General features: G+C 46.7%; 1 protein-coding gene and 1 long non-coding RNA gene across 11 annotated transcripts in view; one reads left to right on the forward strand and one right to left on the reverse strand.

Annotated features, from left to right (window-relative positions):
* Positions 1-12,301, forward strand: part of TTLL7 (tubulin tyrosine ligase like 7) — a 245,761-nt gene extending 233,460 nt beyond the window's left edge. For 6 of the 7 annotated variants that reach the window (XM_056532560.1, XM_056532564.1, XM_056532565.1 and 3 more), the window contains exons 20-21: positions 466-639; positions 12,164-12,301. In XM_056532560.1, coding sequence (XP_056388535.1) covers positions 466-639; positions 12,164-12,278 — 289 coding nt within the window. In that variant the 3' untranslated portion in view covers positions 12,279-12,301. Of the gene's footprint in view, positions 1-465; positions 640-12,163 lie in introns of those variants that run through there. The other variant, XM_056532566.1, reaches the window with a different exon arrangement.
* Positions 653-12,274, reverse strand: LOC130283295 (uncharacterized). 4 transcript variants are annotated; one of them, XR_008846633.1, is made up of 4 exons: positions 12,134-12,274; positions 11,735-11,843; positions 11,018-11,125; positions 653-859 (listed from the first exon to the last, which is right to left on the reverse strand). It is a non-coding gene; the product is annotated as an uncharacterized LOC130283295 (long non-coding RNA). The 4 variants fall into 4 exon arrangements; XR_008846630.1 differs by lacking the exon at positions 11,018-11,125 and having other exon boundaries at positions 653-838; XR_008846632.1 differs by lacking the exon at positions 11,018-11,125.
* Positions 12,302-16,949: the final 4,648 nt, after the last annotated feature.

The following is a 16,949-nucleotide window of genomic DNA, read 5'->3' on the forward strand; positions in this document are numbered from 1 at the left end:
AGTGAGGGCCTCATGTTTGACTTTTAGTTATCACCCAGCTTTCCTAGAAACAGAAAAAATGTAATCTGTTTTATGTATTTTGAGAAAAGCTAAATGACAGAAATTTTGGATACGACCTAACCTGTTCATAAAGGAGTCAGACAAACCCCCTGTAGAACGGTGGATATATTAGTGATCACTCAATTTTCCGATGAACTGATATGTCCAAGAAAAGGCTGAATTGAATGATGAATTTTTTATTTATTATTAGGGCTAAAAACTTTATAACATTTTTTCGCAGATTCTCTCCATCTGTCGGCCTTTTGGCTTCAAGTCTATAGGTTTTCTGTTCCAGCAGATCCTAGCGAGGTCACATGTCCTGTTTCCTACCCTCACACGGCTGAACCTTCTGCTTTGTTTAACGTTCTTATTTTGGCATTTGGGTCTGAAGAACATGAGGTCATCTGTGTTTTTCTTTGCCAGCAGCACCTCGTGGGAGACGATCTTCAGTAAAAGCACCGAGGTCGTGACACCCGATCAGCTCCAGTGTTGTCATCGGCTGGTCCAGCTCTGCAAAAACTGCCTGCTAGTGGTTTACAAATATGCAACAGATCCACGAGGCTTGGCGGCGGGCATCAGTCCAGATGGGAACGACACAAGGTATCGATTGTAACCGTAAATATCTATCCCCGGTAACAAAAATTCCTCTGCCGCAGCCTAGGCCTCTGTAATCAAAATCCATAAACTCTGATGCTGACGAATGGACTGCGCTGTCCCGAGGAGCCGGTCTCTAAGGACGCCGGGAACATATGTTTAAATAATCTTCCAGATATCTGCACCGCAACCGGCAAACCACCGCCTGGAAAGAGAGCGCAGTTTCCTCCCCAAAGTGAAAAACAATGCAAGATGAGCAGTTAGGATGTTTCCTCCCTAATAAAATACATTTTATATTAAACCAAAAAAAAAAATGTTTTTTAAGCATCAGAGAGATTTCGTGTCCAGAGCTGTAAGTCATACGGTGCTAATGGGAAACAGATATGTACTGAATCTGCATTCCGGGAAGATCTAGTTATCTCCCCAGACACAGGGCAGATTCTGCCTCTCCCCCTGCACTTATAGACTTTGGTGACTAGGGGGCAGAGGTACGCACTGTACTGATGGTAGTTAACTAGCTAAAGCATGATTTCCCATATATATATATATATATATATATATATATATATATATATATATCTGTGCATAGTCAATTATAACCATAGTATGAGTGTTGCCTGGAGTTGCATATGCAAAAATACATGAGGTAATGATGAAATATAAGTTATGTATGGAGGACATGGTAAGAAAAAAAAAAACTGTTAATATGTTAAGCCAAGGCCAACCCAATAAACTGAATTATATAGACAGTCAATGAAATGATGTCACATAATTGTTACGCCGAGCGCTCCGGGTCCCCGCTCCTCCCCGGAGCGCTCGCTTCTCTCTCTCCGCTGCAGCGCTCCGGTCACGTCCTCTGACCCGGGGCGCTGCGATCCCGCTGCCAGCCGGGATGCGATTCGCGATGCGGGTAGCGCCCGCTCGCGATGCGCACCCCGGCTCCCCTACCTGACTCGCTCCCCGTCTGTTCTGTCCCGGCGCGCGCGGCCCCGCTCCCTAGGGCGCGCGCGCGCCGGGTCTCTGCGATTTAAAGGGCCACTGCGCCGCTGATTGGCGCAGTGGTTCCAATTAGGGTAATCACCTGTGCACTTCCCTATATTACCTCACTTCCCTTGCACTCCCTTGCCGGATCTTGTTGCCTTAGTGCCAGTGAAAGCGTTCCTTGTGTGTTCCTTGCCTGTGTTTCCAGACCTTCTGCCGTTGCCCCTGACTACGATCCTTGCTGCCTGCCCCGACCTTCTGCTACGTCCGACCTTGCTTCTGCCTACTCCCTTGTACCGCGCCTATCTTCAGCAGCCAGAGAGGTGAGCCGTTGCTAGTGGATACGACCTGGTCACTACCGCCGCAGCAAGACCATCCCGCTTTGCGGCGGGCTCTGGTGAAAACCAGTAGTGGCTTAGAACCGGTCCACTAGCACGGTCCACGCCAATCCCTCTCTGGCACAGAGGATCCACTACCTGCCAGCCGGCATCGTGACAGTAGATCCGGCCATGGATCCCGCTGAAGTTCCTCTGCCAGTTGTCGCTGACCTCACCACGGTGGTCGCCCAGCAGTCACAACAGATAGCGCAACAAGGCCAACAGCTGTCTCAACTGACCGTTATGCTACAACAGTTACTACCACAGCTTCAGCAGTCATCTCCGCCGCCAGCTCCTGCACCTCCTCCGCAGCGAGTGGCCGCTCCTGGGCTACGCCTATCCTTGCCGGATAAATTTGATGGGGACTCTAAGTTTTGCCGTGGCTTTCTTTCCCAGTGTTCCCTGCATCTGGAGATGATGTCGGACCTGTTTCCCACTGAAAGGTCTAAAGTGGCTTTCGTAGTCAGCCTTCTGTCCGGAAAAGCCCTGTCATGGGCCACACCGCTCTGGGACCGCAATGACCCCGTCACTGCCTCTGTACACTCCTTCTTCTCGGAAATCCGAAGTGTCTTTGAGGAACCTGCCCGAGCCTCTTCTGCTGAGACTGCCCTGTTGAACCTGGTCCAGGGTAATTCTTCCGTTGGCGAGTATGCCGTACAATTCCGTACTCTTGCTTCAGAATTGTCCTGGAATAATGAGGCCCTCTGCGCGACCTTCAAAAAAGGCCTATCCAGCAACATTAAAGATGTTCTGGCCGCACGAGAAATTCCTGCTAATCTACATGAACTTATTCACCTAGCCACTCGCATTGACATGCGTTTTTCCGAAAGGCGTCAGGAACTCCGCCAAGATATGGACTCTGTTCGCACGAGGCGTTTCTCCTCCTCGGCTCCTCTCTCCTCTGGTCCCCTGCAATCTGTTCTTGTGCCTTCCGCCGTGGAGGCTATGCAGGTCGACCGGTCTCGCCTGACACCTCAAGAGAGGACACGACGCCGTATGGAGAACCTCTGCCTGTACTGTGCTAGTACCGAACACTTCCTGAGGGATTGTCCTATCCGTCCTCCCCGCCTGGAAAGACGTACGCTGACTCCGCACAAAGGTGAGACAGTCCTTGATGTCTACTCTGCTTCTCCACGTCTTACAGTGCCTGTGCGGATGTCTGCCTCTGCCTTCTCCTTCCCTGCTGTGGCCTTCTTGGACTCTGGATCTGCAGGAAATTTTATTTTGGCCTCTTTCGTCAACAGGTTCAACATCCCGGTGACCAGTCTCGCCAGACCCCTCTACATCAATTGTGTAAATAATGAAAGATTGGACTGTACCATACGTTTCCGCACGGAGCCCCTTCTTATGAGCATCGGATCTCATCATGAGAGGATTGAACTTTTGGTCCTCCCCAATTGCACCTCAGAAATTCTCCTTGGACTTCCCTGGCTTCAACTTCATTCCCCAACCCTGGATTGGTCCACTGGGGAGATCAAGAGTTGGGGGCCCTCTTGTTCCAAGAACTGTCTAAAACCGGTTCCCAGTAACCCTTGCCGTAACTCTGTGGTTCCTCCAGTAACCGGTCTCCCTAAGGCCTATATGGACTTCGCGGATGTTTTCTGCAAAAAACAAGCTGAGACTCTACCTCCTCACAGGCCTTATGATTGCCCTATCGACCTCCTCCCGGGTACTACTCCACCCCGGGGCAGAATTTATCCTCTCTCTGCCCCAGAGACTCTTGCCATGTCCGAATACGTCCAGGAGAATCTAAAAAAGGGCTTTATCCGTAAATCCTCCTCTCCTGCCGGAGCCGGATTTTTCTTTGTGTCCAAAAAAGATGGCTCCCTACGTCCTTGCATTGACTACCGCGGTCTTAATAAAATCACGGTTAAGAACCGCTACCCCTTACCCCTCATCTCTGAACTCTTTGATCGCCTCCAAGGTGCCCACATCTTCACTAAATTGGACTTAAGAGGCGCCTATAACCTCATCCGCATCAGAGAGGGGGACGAGTGGAAAACGGCATTTAACACCAGAGATGGACACTTTGAGTATCTGGTCATGCCCTTTGGACTGTGCAATGCCCCTGCCGTCTTCCAAGACTTTGTCAATGAAATTTTTCGTGATCTGTTATACTCCTGTGTTGTTGTATATCTGGACGATATCCTAATTTTTTCTGCCAATCTAGAAGAACACCGCCAGCATGTCCGTATGGTTCTTCAGAGACTTCGTGACAACCAACTCTATGCCAAAATTGAGAAATGTCTGTTTGAATGCCAATCTCTTCCTTTTCTAGGATATTTGGTCTCTGGCCAGGGACTACAGATGGATCCAGACAAACTCTCTGCCGTCTTAGATTGGCCACGCCCCTCCGGACTCCGTGCTATCCAACGCTTTTTGGGGTTCGCCAATTATTACAGGCAATTTATTCCACATTTTTCTACCATTGTGGCTCCTATCGTGGCTTTAACCAAAAAAAATGCTGATCCCAAGTCCTGGCCTCCTCAAGCAGAAGACTCCTTTAAACGACTCAAGTCTGCCTTTTCTTCGGCTCCCGTGCTCTCCAGACCTGACCCTTCCAAACCCTTCCTATTGGAGGTTGATGCCTCCTCAGTGGGAGCTGGAGCTGTTCTTCTACAAAAAAATTCTTCCGGGCATGCTGTCACTTGTGGTTTTTTCTCTAGGACCTTCTCTCCAGCGGAGAGGAACTACTCCATCGGGGATCGAGAGCTTCTAGCCATTAAATTAGCACTTGAGGAATGGAGGCATCTGCTGGAGGGATCAAGATTTCCTGTTATTATCTACACCGACCACAAGAACCTCTCCTACCTCCAGTCTGCCCAACGGCTGAATCCTCGCCAGGCCCGGTGGTCTCTGTTCTTTGCCCGATTTAATTTTGAGATTCACTTTCGTCCTGCCGATAAGAACATTAGGGCCGATGCTCTCTCTCGTTCCTCGGATGCCTCAGAAGTTGATCTCCCTCCGCAACACATCATTCCACCTGACTGCCTGATCTCCACTTCTCCTGCCTCCATCAGGCAGACTCCTCCAGGAAAGACCTTTGTTTCTCCACGCCAACGCCTCGGAATCCTCAAATGGGGTCACTCCTCCCATCTCGCAGGTCATGCGGGCATCAAGAAATCTGTGCAACTCATCTCCCGCTTCTATTGGTGGCCGACTCTGGAGACGGATGTTGGGGACTTTGTGCGAGCCTGCACTATCTGTGCCCGGGATAAGACTCCTCGCCAGAAGCCCGCTGGTTTTCTTCATCCTCTGCCTGTCCCCGAACAGCCTTGGTCTCTGATTGGTATGGATTTTATTACTGATTTACCCCCTTCCCGTGGCAACACTGTTATTTGGGTGGTCGTTGATCGATTCTCCAAAATGGCACATTTCATCCCTCTTCCTGGTCTTCCTTCTGCGCCTCAGTTGGCTAAACAATTTTTTGTACACATTTTTCGTCTTCACGGGTTGCCTACGCAGATTGTCTCGGATAGAGGGGTACAATTCGTGTCTAAATTCTGGAGGGCTCTCTGTAAACAACTCAAGATTAAATTAAATTTTTCCTCTGCATATCATCCTCAGTCCAATGGACAAGTAGAAAGAATTAACCAGATCTTGGGTGATTATTTGCGACATTTTGTTTCCTCCCGCCAGGATGACTGGGCAGATCTCCTTCCATGGGCCGAATTCTCGTATAACTTCAGGGTCTCTGAATCTTCCTCCAAATCCCCATTTTTCGTGGTGTACGGCCGTCACCCTCTTCCCCCCCTCCCTACCCCCTTGCCCTCTGGTCTGCCCGCTGTGGATGAAATTTCTCGTGACCTTTCCATTATATGGAGAGAGACCCAAAATTCTCTCTTACAGGCTTCTTCACGCATGAAGAGGTTCGCGGATAAGAAAAGAAGAGCTCCCCCCGTTTTTTCCCCTGGAGACAAGGTATGGCTCTCCGCTAAATATGTCCGCTTCCGTGTCCCTAGCTACAAGTTGGGACCACGCTATCTTGGTCCTTTCAAAATTTTGTGTCAAATTAATCCTGTCTCTTATAAACTTCTTCTTCCTCCTTCTCTTCGTATCCCTAATGCCTTTCACGTCTCTCTTCTCAAACCACTCATCCTCAACCGTTTTTCTCCCAAATCTGTTCCTCCCACTCCTGTTTCCGGCTCCTCGGACGTCTTCTCGGTCAAGGAAATTTTGGCTGCCAAAAAGGTCAGAGGGAAAAATTTTTTTTTAGTAGACTGGGAGGGTTGTGGTCCTGAAGAGAGATCCTGGGAACCTGAGGACAACATCCTTGACAAAAGTCTGCTCCTCAGGTTCTCAGGCTCCAAGAAGAGGGGGAGACCCAAGGGGGGGGGGGTACTGTTACGCCGAGCGCTCCGGGTCCCCGCTCCTCCCCGGAGCGCTCGCTTCTCTCTCTCCGCTGCAGCGCTCCGGTCACGTCCTCTGACCCGGGGCGCTGCGATCCCGCTGCCAGCCGGGATGCGATTCGCGATGCGGGTAGCGCCCGCTCGCGATGCGCACCCCGGCTCCCCTACCTGACTCGCTCCCCGTCTGTTCTGTCCCGGCGCGCGCGGCCCCGCTCCCTAGGGCGCGCGCGCGCCGGGTCTCTGCGATTTAAAGGGCCACTGCGCCGCTGATTGGCGCAGTGGTTCCAATTAGGGTAATCACCTGTGCACTTCCCTATATTACCTCACTTCCCTTGCACTCCCTTGCCGGATCTTGTTGCCTTAGTGCCAGTGAAAGCGTTCCTTGTGTGTTCCTTGCCTGTGTTTCCAGACCTTCTGCCGTTGCCCCTGACTACGATCCTTGCTGCCTGCCCCGACCTTCTGCTACGTCCGACCTTGCTTCTGCCTACTCCCTTGTACCGCGCCTATCTTCAGCAGGAGAGAGGTGAGCCGTTGCTAGTGGATACGACCTGGTCACTACCGCCGCAGCAAGACCATCCCGCTTTGCGGCGGGCTCTGGTGAAAACCAGTAGTGGCTTAGAACCGGTCCACTAGCACGGTCCACGCCAATCCCTCTCTGGCACAGAGGATCCACTACCTGCCAGCCGGCATCGTGACAATAATGAGGTGAAAATGAAGCAACCTATAAACAATTATACACATATTTAAAACATAATTGTTTCCTTTACAGAACGCTATTAAAAATATATATAACAAGCAGAGTACACGGTGGGGCCTGGAAAAGCAACAATGACGCTCTCATCCTTATATCCTGTCCTCATATCTTGTCCTCATATCTCGTCCTCATGTCTCATTCTCATATCCTGTCCTCATATCCTGTATCTTATATCCCAACCTCTTATCCGGTCCTTATATCTTAACCATATAATGTCCTCATATTCCAGTCTCCTATCCCGACTTCATATACAGACCTCATCTACTGTCCTTATATCTCATTCTCATGTCCGACCTCATATCCTGTCCTCATATCTCGTCTTCATTTGCCAACCTCCTCTCCTCACCTTATATTCTGTCTTCATATCCTGACCTTAAATCTTGACCTCATATCCTCTTATCCAGTCATTATACCCCAACCTCATATCTCGTCCTCATATCCAACCTCATATCTCGTCCTCATATCCAACCTCATATCTTGTCCTCATATCCCGATCCTTATATCCCGACCTCATATCCTGTCCTCATTTCCCATTCTCAGATTTCTCAGATAAACAGATTTGTAAATGACTTCTATTTAAAAATTTTAATCCTTCCAGTACGTGTCAGCTGCTGTATACTACAGAGGAAATTATTTTATTTTTGAATTTCCCTTCTGTCTGACCACAGTGCTCTCTGCTGACACCTCTGTCCATGTAAAGGAAGTATCCAGAGCAGGATAGGTTTGCTATGGGTATTTGCTCCAACTCTGGACAGTTTCTAAAATGGACAGAGGTGTCAGCATAGAGCACTGTGGTCAGACAGAAAAGGAAATCCAAAAAGAAAAGAACTTCCTCTGTAGTATACAGCAGCTGACACGTACTGGAAGGATTAAAATTTTTAAATAGAAGTCATTTACAAATCTGTTTAACTTTCTGGCACCAGTTGATTTAAAGAGGTACTCCCGTGGAAAACTTTTTTTTTTTTTTAAATCAACTGGTGCCATAAAGTTAAACAGATTTGTAAAACACTTCTTTTAAAACATCTTAATCCTTCCAGTACTTTTTAGGGGCTGTATACTAAAGAGAAATACAACAAAGAAATGCATTTCCTGTGATGTCCTGACCACAGTGCTGTCTGCTGACCTCTGCTGTCCATTTTAGGAACTGTCCAGAGCAGCATATGTTTGCTATGGGGATTTTCTCCTGTTCTGGACAGTTCCTAAAATAAACACCAGCGGTCAGCAGAGAGCACTGTGGTCAGGACATCAGAGGAAATGCGTTTCTTTTTTGGATTTCTCTTTAGTATACAGCCCCTAAGAAGTACCGGAAGGAGTAAGATCTTTTAATAGAAGTGATTTACAAATCTGTTTAACTTTCTGGCACCAGTTGATTTAAAAAAAAAAAAAGTTTTCCACGGGAGTACGCTTTTAATTTTTTTTTTCCAGTGGAGTATCCCTTTAAGATATTGTGGAACTAGAACTCCCAGAATTCCCATGGATTAGTCTCTGCTGTTCCTGACAACCCTTCCCCGTCTGGAGATCCCTGCGCTCTGTTATTAGCCGTCTGGTTGCAGTCAGCACATACCTGTGTCTCGGCCATTATCCACGCGTGTCATTCCGCCTCTCTTCTCTTTATGTTATTAAATAAGCACCTCATTTCAAAGGAACACGAAAATGGTCGATTTTGACTCGGTCCTTACAAACAAAGGGGGGGGGGAACGACTGGAAAAACATTTCAAAAGTAATTGGAGCCTGTGGTGTGTCAGCATAAAAGTCAATTGTGTGTGTAATACTCCAATTGAGTGTGAAGGGCTTAGTGCGAGCCAAGCGATTGTGCGGAGATATGAGAATATTCGTATGATGAAACTAACACTTTACGTGTGTTACCTGAGAACCCGCCTGAAATTAGGACCCGGCGTGCGATGCGTCGGTATTTACTGCTTTAATAAAAGCTTGTCATATTTCTGTCTCATAGCAGATGCGGAAGAGGCGAGTGCTTTAATTATTCCAAGCTGTGTAGTTTGTCAGGTGACACGACACTACAACTCCTGAAAGCCACATACTTGGAGCTAAGGATCGACCGATATCGTTTTTTAGGGCCGATACCGATAATCGGTGGAGGTTAGGGCCGATAGCCGATAACTTATACCGATATTCCGGTATAAGTTATCGGCTATTTATCCCCCCGCGACACCGCTGCAGGTCATTGATTTAAAGTGGGCGCTTTAAATCAATGAACTGCAGCGGCTTTTGCGGTGCCATAGACCGCCGCCGCCACCACCCGCTTCTCTCCCCCTGCCTGTCCGGGAGTCCTGAGTCCTATCACCGCCACCGCTCCGCGCCCCCTACCATTGCACCGCGTCGCACCCCCCACCGCACCACCCCGGCCCCATTGCCTCCCCCATCCCCGGTTTTCTAATTACCTGTTCCCGGGGTCCACTCTACATCTGGCTCCGGTGGCGTCCTCCTGAGCTGTCACTGTGCGCACTGACGGTCACGTCACTCGTCATTGCGCACAGCGTAACGCAGGACGCAGCAGGAGCCAGAAGTAGCGGGGACCCCGGGAACAGATAATTATAAAACCTGGGATGGGGAGGCAATGGGTCCGGGGCGGTGCGGTGGGGGGTTGCGACGTGGTGCGGTGGGGCAGGTCGTGGGGGGGCGGTCGCGGTGCGGTGGGGGCGGTGCATTATCGGATTATCGTCTAGGTAATTGCCGATACCGATAATGCCTAAAATCATAATTATCGGCCGATAATATCGGCCAAACCGATAATCGGTCGATCCCTACTTGGAGTGGTAGTTCCACAACAGTTAAAATAATAATAGCCTCCGCACTGCTACACCTTACATGCTGAGCTCTGCTACATCTGTATTTATTACAAGAGATACTGCATTTATGTCTACGGCAGTGTTTTCCAACCTGTTGTTCTCCAGCTGTTTCAAAACTACAACTCCCATCATGCCCTGACAGCCTTCGGCTGTCAGGGCATGATGGGAGTTGTAGTTTTGAAACAGCTGGAGAGCAACAGGTTGGGAAACGCTGGCTTATGAAAAGTGAATCTGCATAGTGTATAGCAGTGGTCTTCAACCTGCGGAACTCCAGATGTTGCTAAACTACAATTCCCAGCATGGCCGGACAGCCCTTGGCTGTCTGGGCATGCTGGGAGTTGTAGTTTTGCAACATCTGGAGGGCTGGAGGTTGAAGACGACTGGTGTATAGCCTTATGCTGTCAGAGCATGATGGGGGAGGAGCAGTTTTTAACACCAATCTATGGGAAATGAATCTGAATTGATGCTAAAAAAAAACGTTCTGTGGATAGGGGATAAGATTTAGATTGTGGTGCCCCAGCTCTACCCGGGAGCGGCGCATCACGGCCCCTGCCCAAAGCAAAGGCCGCCATGCCCCCTCTATATATCTCTATGGGAGAGCCGAAGATAGCAAAACGGCTATCCCATAGAGATATATGAAGGGGGTATGGTGGCCCCCACTTCCTGCCACTGAGGTCGCCTGCTACTAACCCGAGCCACGGTTCTTAAAGGGGTATTCCAGGCAAAAACTTTTTTATATATATCAACTGGCTCCAGAAAGTTAAACAAATTTGTAAATTACTTCTATTAAAAAATCTTAATCCTTTCAGTACTTATGAGCTTCTGAAGTTAAGGTTGTTCTTTTCTGTCTAAGTGCTCTCTGATGACACGTGTCTCGGGAAACCCCAGTTTAGAAGCAAATCCCCATAGCAAACCTTCTAAACTGGGCGTTTCCCGAGACACGTGCCATCAGAGAGCACTTAGACAGAAAAGAACAACCTTAACTTCAGAAGCTCATAAGTACTGAAAGGATTAAGATTTTTTAATAGAAGTAATTTACAAATGTTTAACTTTCTGGAGCCAGTTGATGTATAAAAAAATAGTTTTTTCCTGGATAACCCCTTTAACCGTTACCTTTGCCTTGACTCCATTTTCCTCCGCAGAAATCCGGTCTGAGGAAGGTCTTTGTTGACTGAAACGTCACTTAGGCTGGGTTCACACCACGTTTTTGCAATACAGTTCCTGTATCAGGTTTTTGATATAAAAAAAAACACGGATTCCTCAAAACCTGACTAAACTGTATCAAAACGTGTGTACAAATTTTTATCTGTATACGGTTGAAAACCGTATACTGTTTGAAAAATGATGTCCGGTTGCATCCGTTTTTTAAGAAAAAAAACTGTATACGTTTTGAACTTTTCACTCCATTATGAATAAAGTTTCACTTGTTTTATTGAAATTCCAAGAAAAAAAACTATGGAAAATCAAAAACCGTATGGTGCAAACTGGATGGAACCGTACGCACATACGGTTCTATACAGTTCCCATTGACTCCCATGTTAAAAAAAATATGTATACGGTTTAATACGGTTTTTCATCTGGACCAAAAACCGTGGAAGGCCACGGTTTTCTGTCCAGAAAAAAAAAGTAAAAAACGGAGACAACCGTATACATTTTGGTGCATACGGTTTTGAATGGGAAGTCTATGGGCACGGTTTTCTGTACGGTTGCATACTTTTTTTTTATGAAACCGTATAGCAAAATCGTGGTGTGAACCCACCCTTACTTTGTCTATTGGATTGCTTAAATAAAAATACCTCTTCTTGCATTGCAAGGGGTGTGTTACGTTACCTTCTTTATTCAGGTGGGGGTTATGGTGCTCCGCTCACAGGGAGAGCCATAGGTTCATACAGGAGATTGCAGGGGGCCCCAGTGGTCGGCCCCACTCCCCCTCCATGATCTAGGGATAGGTGATATCCTTTAATCTTGCACAACATGGGAATTCCGCTTGCAGCAGCCTCTGGCGGAATCGGCACTTAGTGGCCACGTGGAATCCTGCCAAAAGAATGTACATGTCCTGGATCTTCCTCGGTAATTCGGCTACGTGACTTCCGTAGTATGTACAGTGCATTGAGATTAATGGGATTCTGCTGCAAGCGAAGTTCCGCTCAGAATATCCATAGTGTGCAAGGGCTCTAATAGCCGCCATATTGATTGTCAGAAAGTTTAGGTCTATGTATGTTCCTTTACCTGACTTCTCTCTCTGTGTGATCATTGCAGGTACTTACTGCCGGTGGTCCCTCAATTCAGCATCAAAATGGCGTCTTCCAGCATGGGCTCATCCGGACTGCCTCGTTCCAGCTTTGTGTTTACCTCGCGACTCACGCAGTACTGAAGAACCCGGAATGTTATTGTTTTGTGTTTTTTTATTTTATTTCTTGACCCTGTAAATAATAACGTTATAATTGAATACTTTATTTCTTATGGTGCTAAGCACAGCTACCACGCAGCACCTACGGCGTATTACTAATCATTTAGAGCGGATGTTGTAAACCAGCGGGTTTTGACCTGGCGCATGCTGGGAGTTGTAGTTTTTTAAGCCAAACAAAACTTTAGGTCGGCGTGTGCCGTGTAAACTTTCCCGAGCAGTTTACAAGATCCGTGAATGTCTAGATACGGAACTAGTTCACTAGGTAGCGCCTCTCGCCGCGTGTAAAACATAGAATGCTAATTTATTTTGCTCGTATAAGGAATGACGTGCTATGTATTATGATATATTGCCTTTCCAACGAACACCTGTCACATTACGTATGGAACGGTCGCCATGTTGTGTGGCAGCTGGTTTATTGACTGGCCTCGACAAGATGGCCGCTGTCACCTCAGTGAAGTGCCAGGTGCACCTTACCACGCTGAAATGCTGTAAAAGTAGATAAGTAGCATAAACTGTAACAAGAATATGGTTATTACTTCAGCCGCTTGTGAGAAAACACAATTATCAGCCAAATATTACTGTCTACCATCCATTCCTTACATTAAATAGGGCCTAAGGCATAGAAAGCAATGGAGCAGTTGCCATAGCAACACATCAGAATCCTGCTAAAGTGAAAGCTGGAAGCTGACTGGTTGCTATGGTAGCCTCTCCAATGAGGTGCAATCTGATTGGTTGATATGAGAAAATGCTTTACATTTCTTTTCTGCTCTACCAAAATATCAATCTCACCCATTCATTACTTCAAGAACCAAAACACATTTTCTTTTATAAAAAAATTTTTTTATTCCTTATCGAAATACAGTAAATTTCCTTTAATCCAAAATGAAAAGAACCAGATGATCAAATGTTGTGAATTTCTAGATAGTTTTGGGAAAGTTTATAAGGTTTTTTTTTCCATTTGGGGCTTTTTTGGTGCATTTGGGCCTCGTTTACACAACGGAATTTCCACACGGAAATTGCGGCCGGCCATTGATTTTAATGGGAGTTCCGCTGCACAGTTCACGCGTCCTAAGTAACGCGATGGAACTTCCGGCGATGAAGTGGATTCCGGCATAGATCAACTGAGGAAATTCAGCCAGTAATATTCCTTGCTGATTTTCGTCAGTGTGAACATACCCTTATGCGGTCTTTGTATGACGCATGACCGCTGAGGACATTGATTGGCTACAGCAGTCACATGCCATAATCACCGGCAGCCTATAAAATGCGGTAGTAAATTCTACGTTCACAGGGGCCACGCTTCTTTCAACAAAGCCCCACCTACTTTATGCTAAGCCCTGCCCACTTGATGAACAAAGCTTTTAAAAACTCGCAAATGTATTTTTTAATGCCAGAATGCAGGCCTACTTGGTTGATAAATTCCTGCCATGGGGTACTTATTATTATAATTTTTTTTACATTCTTTGACAATTCCTTTAAAGGGTTTATTCAGGAAAAAAACTTTTTTTTTATATATCAACTGGCTCCAGAAAGTTAAACAGATTTGTAAATGACTTCTATTAAAAAAAATCTTAATCCTTTCAGTACTTATGAGCTGCTGAAGTTGAGTTATTCTTTTCTGTCTAAGTGCTCTCTGATGACACGTGTCTCAGGAACCGCCCAGTTTAGAAGCAAATCCCCATAGCAAACCTCTTCTACTCTGTGCAGTTCCTGAGACAAGCAGAGATGTCAGCAAAGAGCACTGTTGTCCGACAGAAAAGAACAACTCAACTTCAGCAGCTGATAATTATTGGAAGGATTAAGATTTTTATTTTTTTTTTAATAGAAGTAATTTACAAATCTGTTTAACTTTCTGGAGCCAGTTGATATTAAAAAAAAAAGTTTTTGCCTGGAATACCCCTTTAAGTTATTTTATGCTTGATTAAAGTAGTTCTGTTGTGAAATATAACTTATCCCCTATCCGAAGGACAGCGGATAAGTTATAGATCGCGAGAGGTCCGACCACTGTGACCCCTGCGATCTCTTGAACTGGGCCCCGGCAGTCTGCTGGAAGGGGGCGTGCCGACCACCACACTGAGTGCCGGTTGACGCGCCCCCTCCATGTATCCCATAGAGATACATGGAGGGGGTGTGTCGGCCACGGCTTCCTGCGCGGTCGGAACGTCAACTTCCGGCAGACTACCGGAGCCCCGTTCAGGAGATCGCGGGGGGTCCCAATTGTCGGACCCTCCGCGATCTATAACTTATGCCCTATCCTTTGGATAGGGGATAAGTTATATTTCACTACAGAACTACTTTAAAGGAATTTTACTGTACTTTAAAAACAGGAAACACATGATTTTGTTTCTATTTTGATTAGCTGGGTGCAAGAGTACCCTCTAACCCAGTGTTTCCCAACCAGTGTGCCTCCAGTTGTTGCAAAACTACAACTCCCAGCATGCCCGGACAGCCTTCGGCTGTCCGGGCATGCTGGGAGTTGTAGTTTTTCTACAGCTGGAGGCACCCTGCTTGGGTAACACTGCTCTAAACACTCTCACGGTTAAAGGGGTACTCCGGTGGAAAACCTTTTTTTTTTTTTTTTATCAACTGGTGCCAGAAAGTTCAACAGATTTGTAAATTACTTCTATTAAAAAAATCTTAATCCTTCCAGTACTTATTAGCTGCTGACTACTACATAGGAAATTCTTTTCTTTTTAGAACACAGAGCTCTCTGCTGACATCATGACCACAGTGCTCCCTGCTGACACCTCTGTCCATTTTAAGAACTGTCCAGAGTAGGAGAAAATCCCCATAGAAAACATATGCTGCTCTGGACAGTTCCTAAAATGGACAGAGGTGTCAGCAGAGAGCAATGTGCTTGTGATGTCAGCAGAGAGCCCTGTGTTCCAAAAAGAAAATAATTTCCTCTGTAGTATTCAGCAGCTAATAAGCACTGGAAGGATTAAGATTTTTTAAGAGAAGTCATTTACAAATCTGTTGATTAAAAAAAAAAAAAAAAAAAGTTTTCCACCAGAGTACCCCTTTAAGATCTTGTCACATTTACCCCTCTGTGAGACTTCCCAGCCATATAGCAGAGCTAAGAGGGATCAGTTGTCACACTTCTCAGTAACCCCACCTCCTAAGAAGCAAGAATTGGCTCCTCAGGGGCGGAGCTTACTTAAGGTGACCTGAATAGTGTTTTAATTCACATTAAGTTGCCATTATTTTACCTCAGGAAAATCATTGTTGATGTTCATTTAATTGCTTATGTATTAGAGACTTTCAACTAACAGAGGGCTGGGCTGGATCTGTATTATAAGGCTGTAGGTATTCTGTGTGCCCGTATACGGTACCTAGTACTCGTCTGTAGAAACAATGGGGGGAATTTATCATTGGTTTTACCCTGTTTTTTTCTGGTGGTATATTGTCGCAAATTTTGGCAGAAAAGTTGCAATATTTTTGCACAATCTCATGCCAAACCCAAACGACACTTGTCTACATCTGAGCTACTTTGCTATTTAGAAAGAACGCGCACCTCTTTGATAAATGTCGGAAGTACCCATGACGGGTGCCCAGGAAAAATGGGTAAAAAAAAGAACTTGATTTACTCAGACAATGAAAAATTCCCCCCAATAGGTTTGTAATATGATGTATGGACACAGTGAGGGGAATTTATTAAAGGGGTATTCCGGCACTAAACATCTTAACCCCTATCAAAAGGGGACCACCCCCCCCCCCCCCCGATCTCTCCTGCAGCACCCCCATTGCTCTGTGGCTGTTGACGGGCAGTGTAGGGGACATGGTATCGTGACGTCACGGCTCTGCCCCCTCATGGCATCAAGCCCCGCCCCCTCAATGCAAGTCTATGGGAGGGGGCGTGACAGCAGTCACGCCCCCTCCCATAGACTTGCATTGAGGGGGCGGAGCCTTGACTTCACGATAATCCCTCCCCCGCACCGCCCGTCATCAGCCACAGAGCGATCCTCGCTCTGTGCAGCTGAAAAACGGGGGTGCGGCAGGAGAGATCACGGGGGTCCTCAGCGGCGGGATCCCCGCAATATAACATCTTATCCCCTATCCTTTTGGGTATAAAATGCTTAGCGCCGGATTACCCCTTTAACCCCTGTACGCCATAAAAAATTCTAAACTTATGGGCAAGGTCTTTTTTGCACAAAAATTTGCAACTTTTTGCTCTGTGCATGCCACTCTTTGGGGCTCGTTTACATTGCCGTTGTGCTTAGGTAAATTGAGCTCGGAAGGACGGGAGTTGAGCGGAGAAAAAAAAAATACTGCATGTCCGAATTTTTTCTTTCCAGTTAACTCCTATAAAATACAGGACACTCGACAGACCCTATTCAAGTCAATGGGATCCATCGGGACCCAGCGGTGTCAGTTGTGCTCCAACTGCTATGAGTCACACCATTTGTCTAGCAATTACCCATCCAGTTAAAGCTAGGTTCACACTGCCGTTGCGTTTCGACCCATTTTGGGTCCTTTCGGCAAAAAAATTAAAAGAGCCCTGAACGGGTCGAAACACAATGGCGGTGTAAACCTAGCTTTAACTGGATGGGTAATTGCTAGACAAATGGTGTCAATTATAGCAGAAATCTACACCACCGTGTAGGTAGAATAGATTGTGGTGCACAAATGGTTAAT

This window comes from Hyla sarda, chromosome 7 (assembly GCF_029499605.1).
Source record: "Hyla sarda isolate aHylSar1 chromosome 7, aHylSar1.hap1, whole genome shotgun sequence".
Lineage (NCBI taxonomy): Eukaryota > Metazoa > Chordata > Amphibia > Anura > Hylidae > Hyla > Hyla sarda.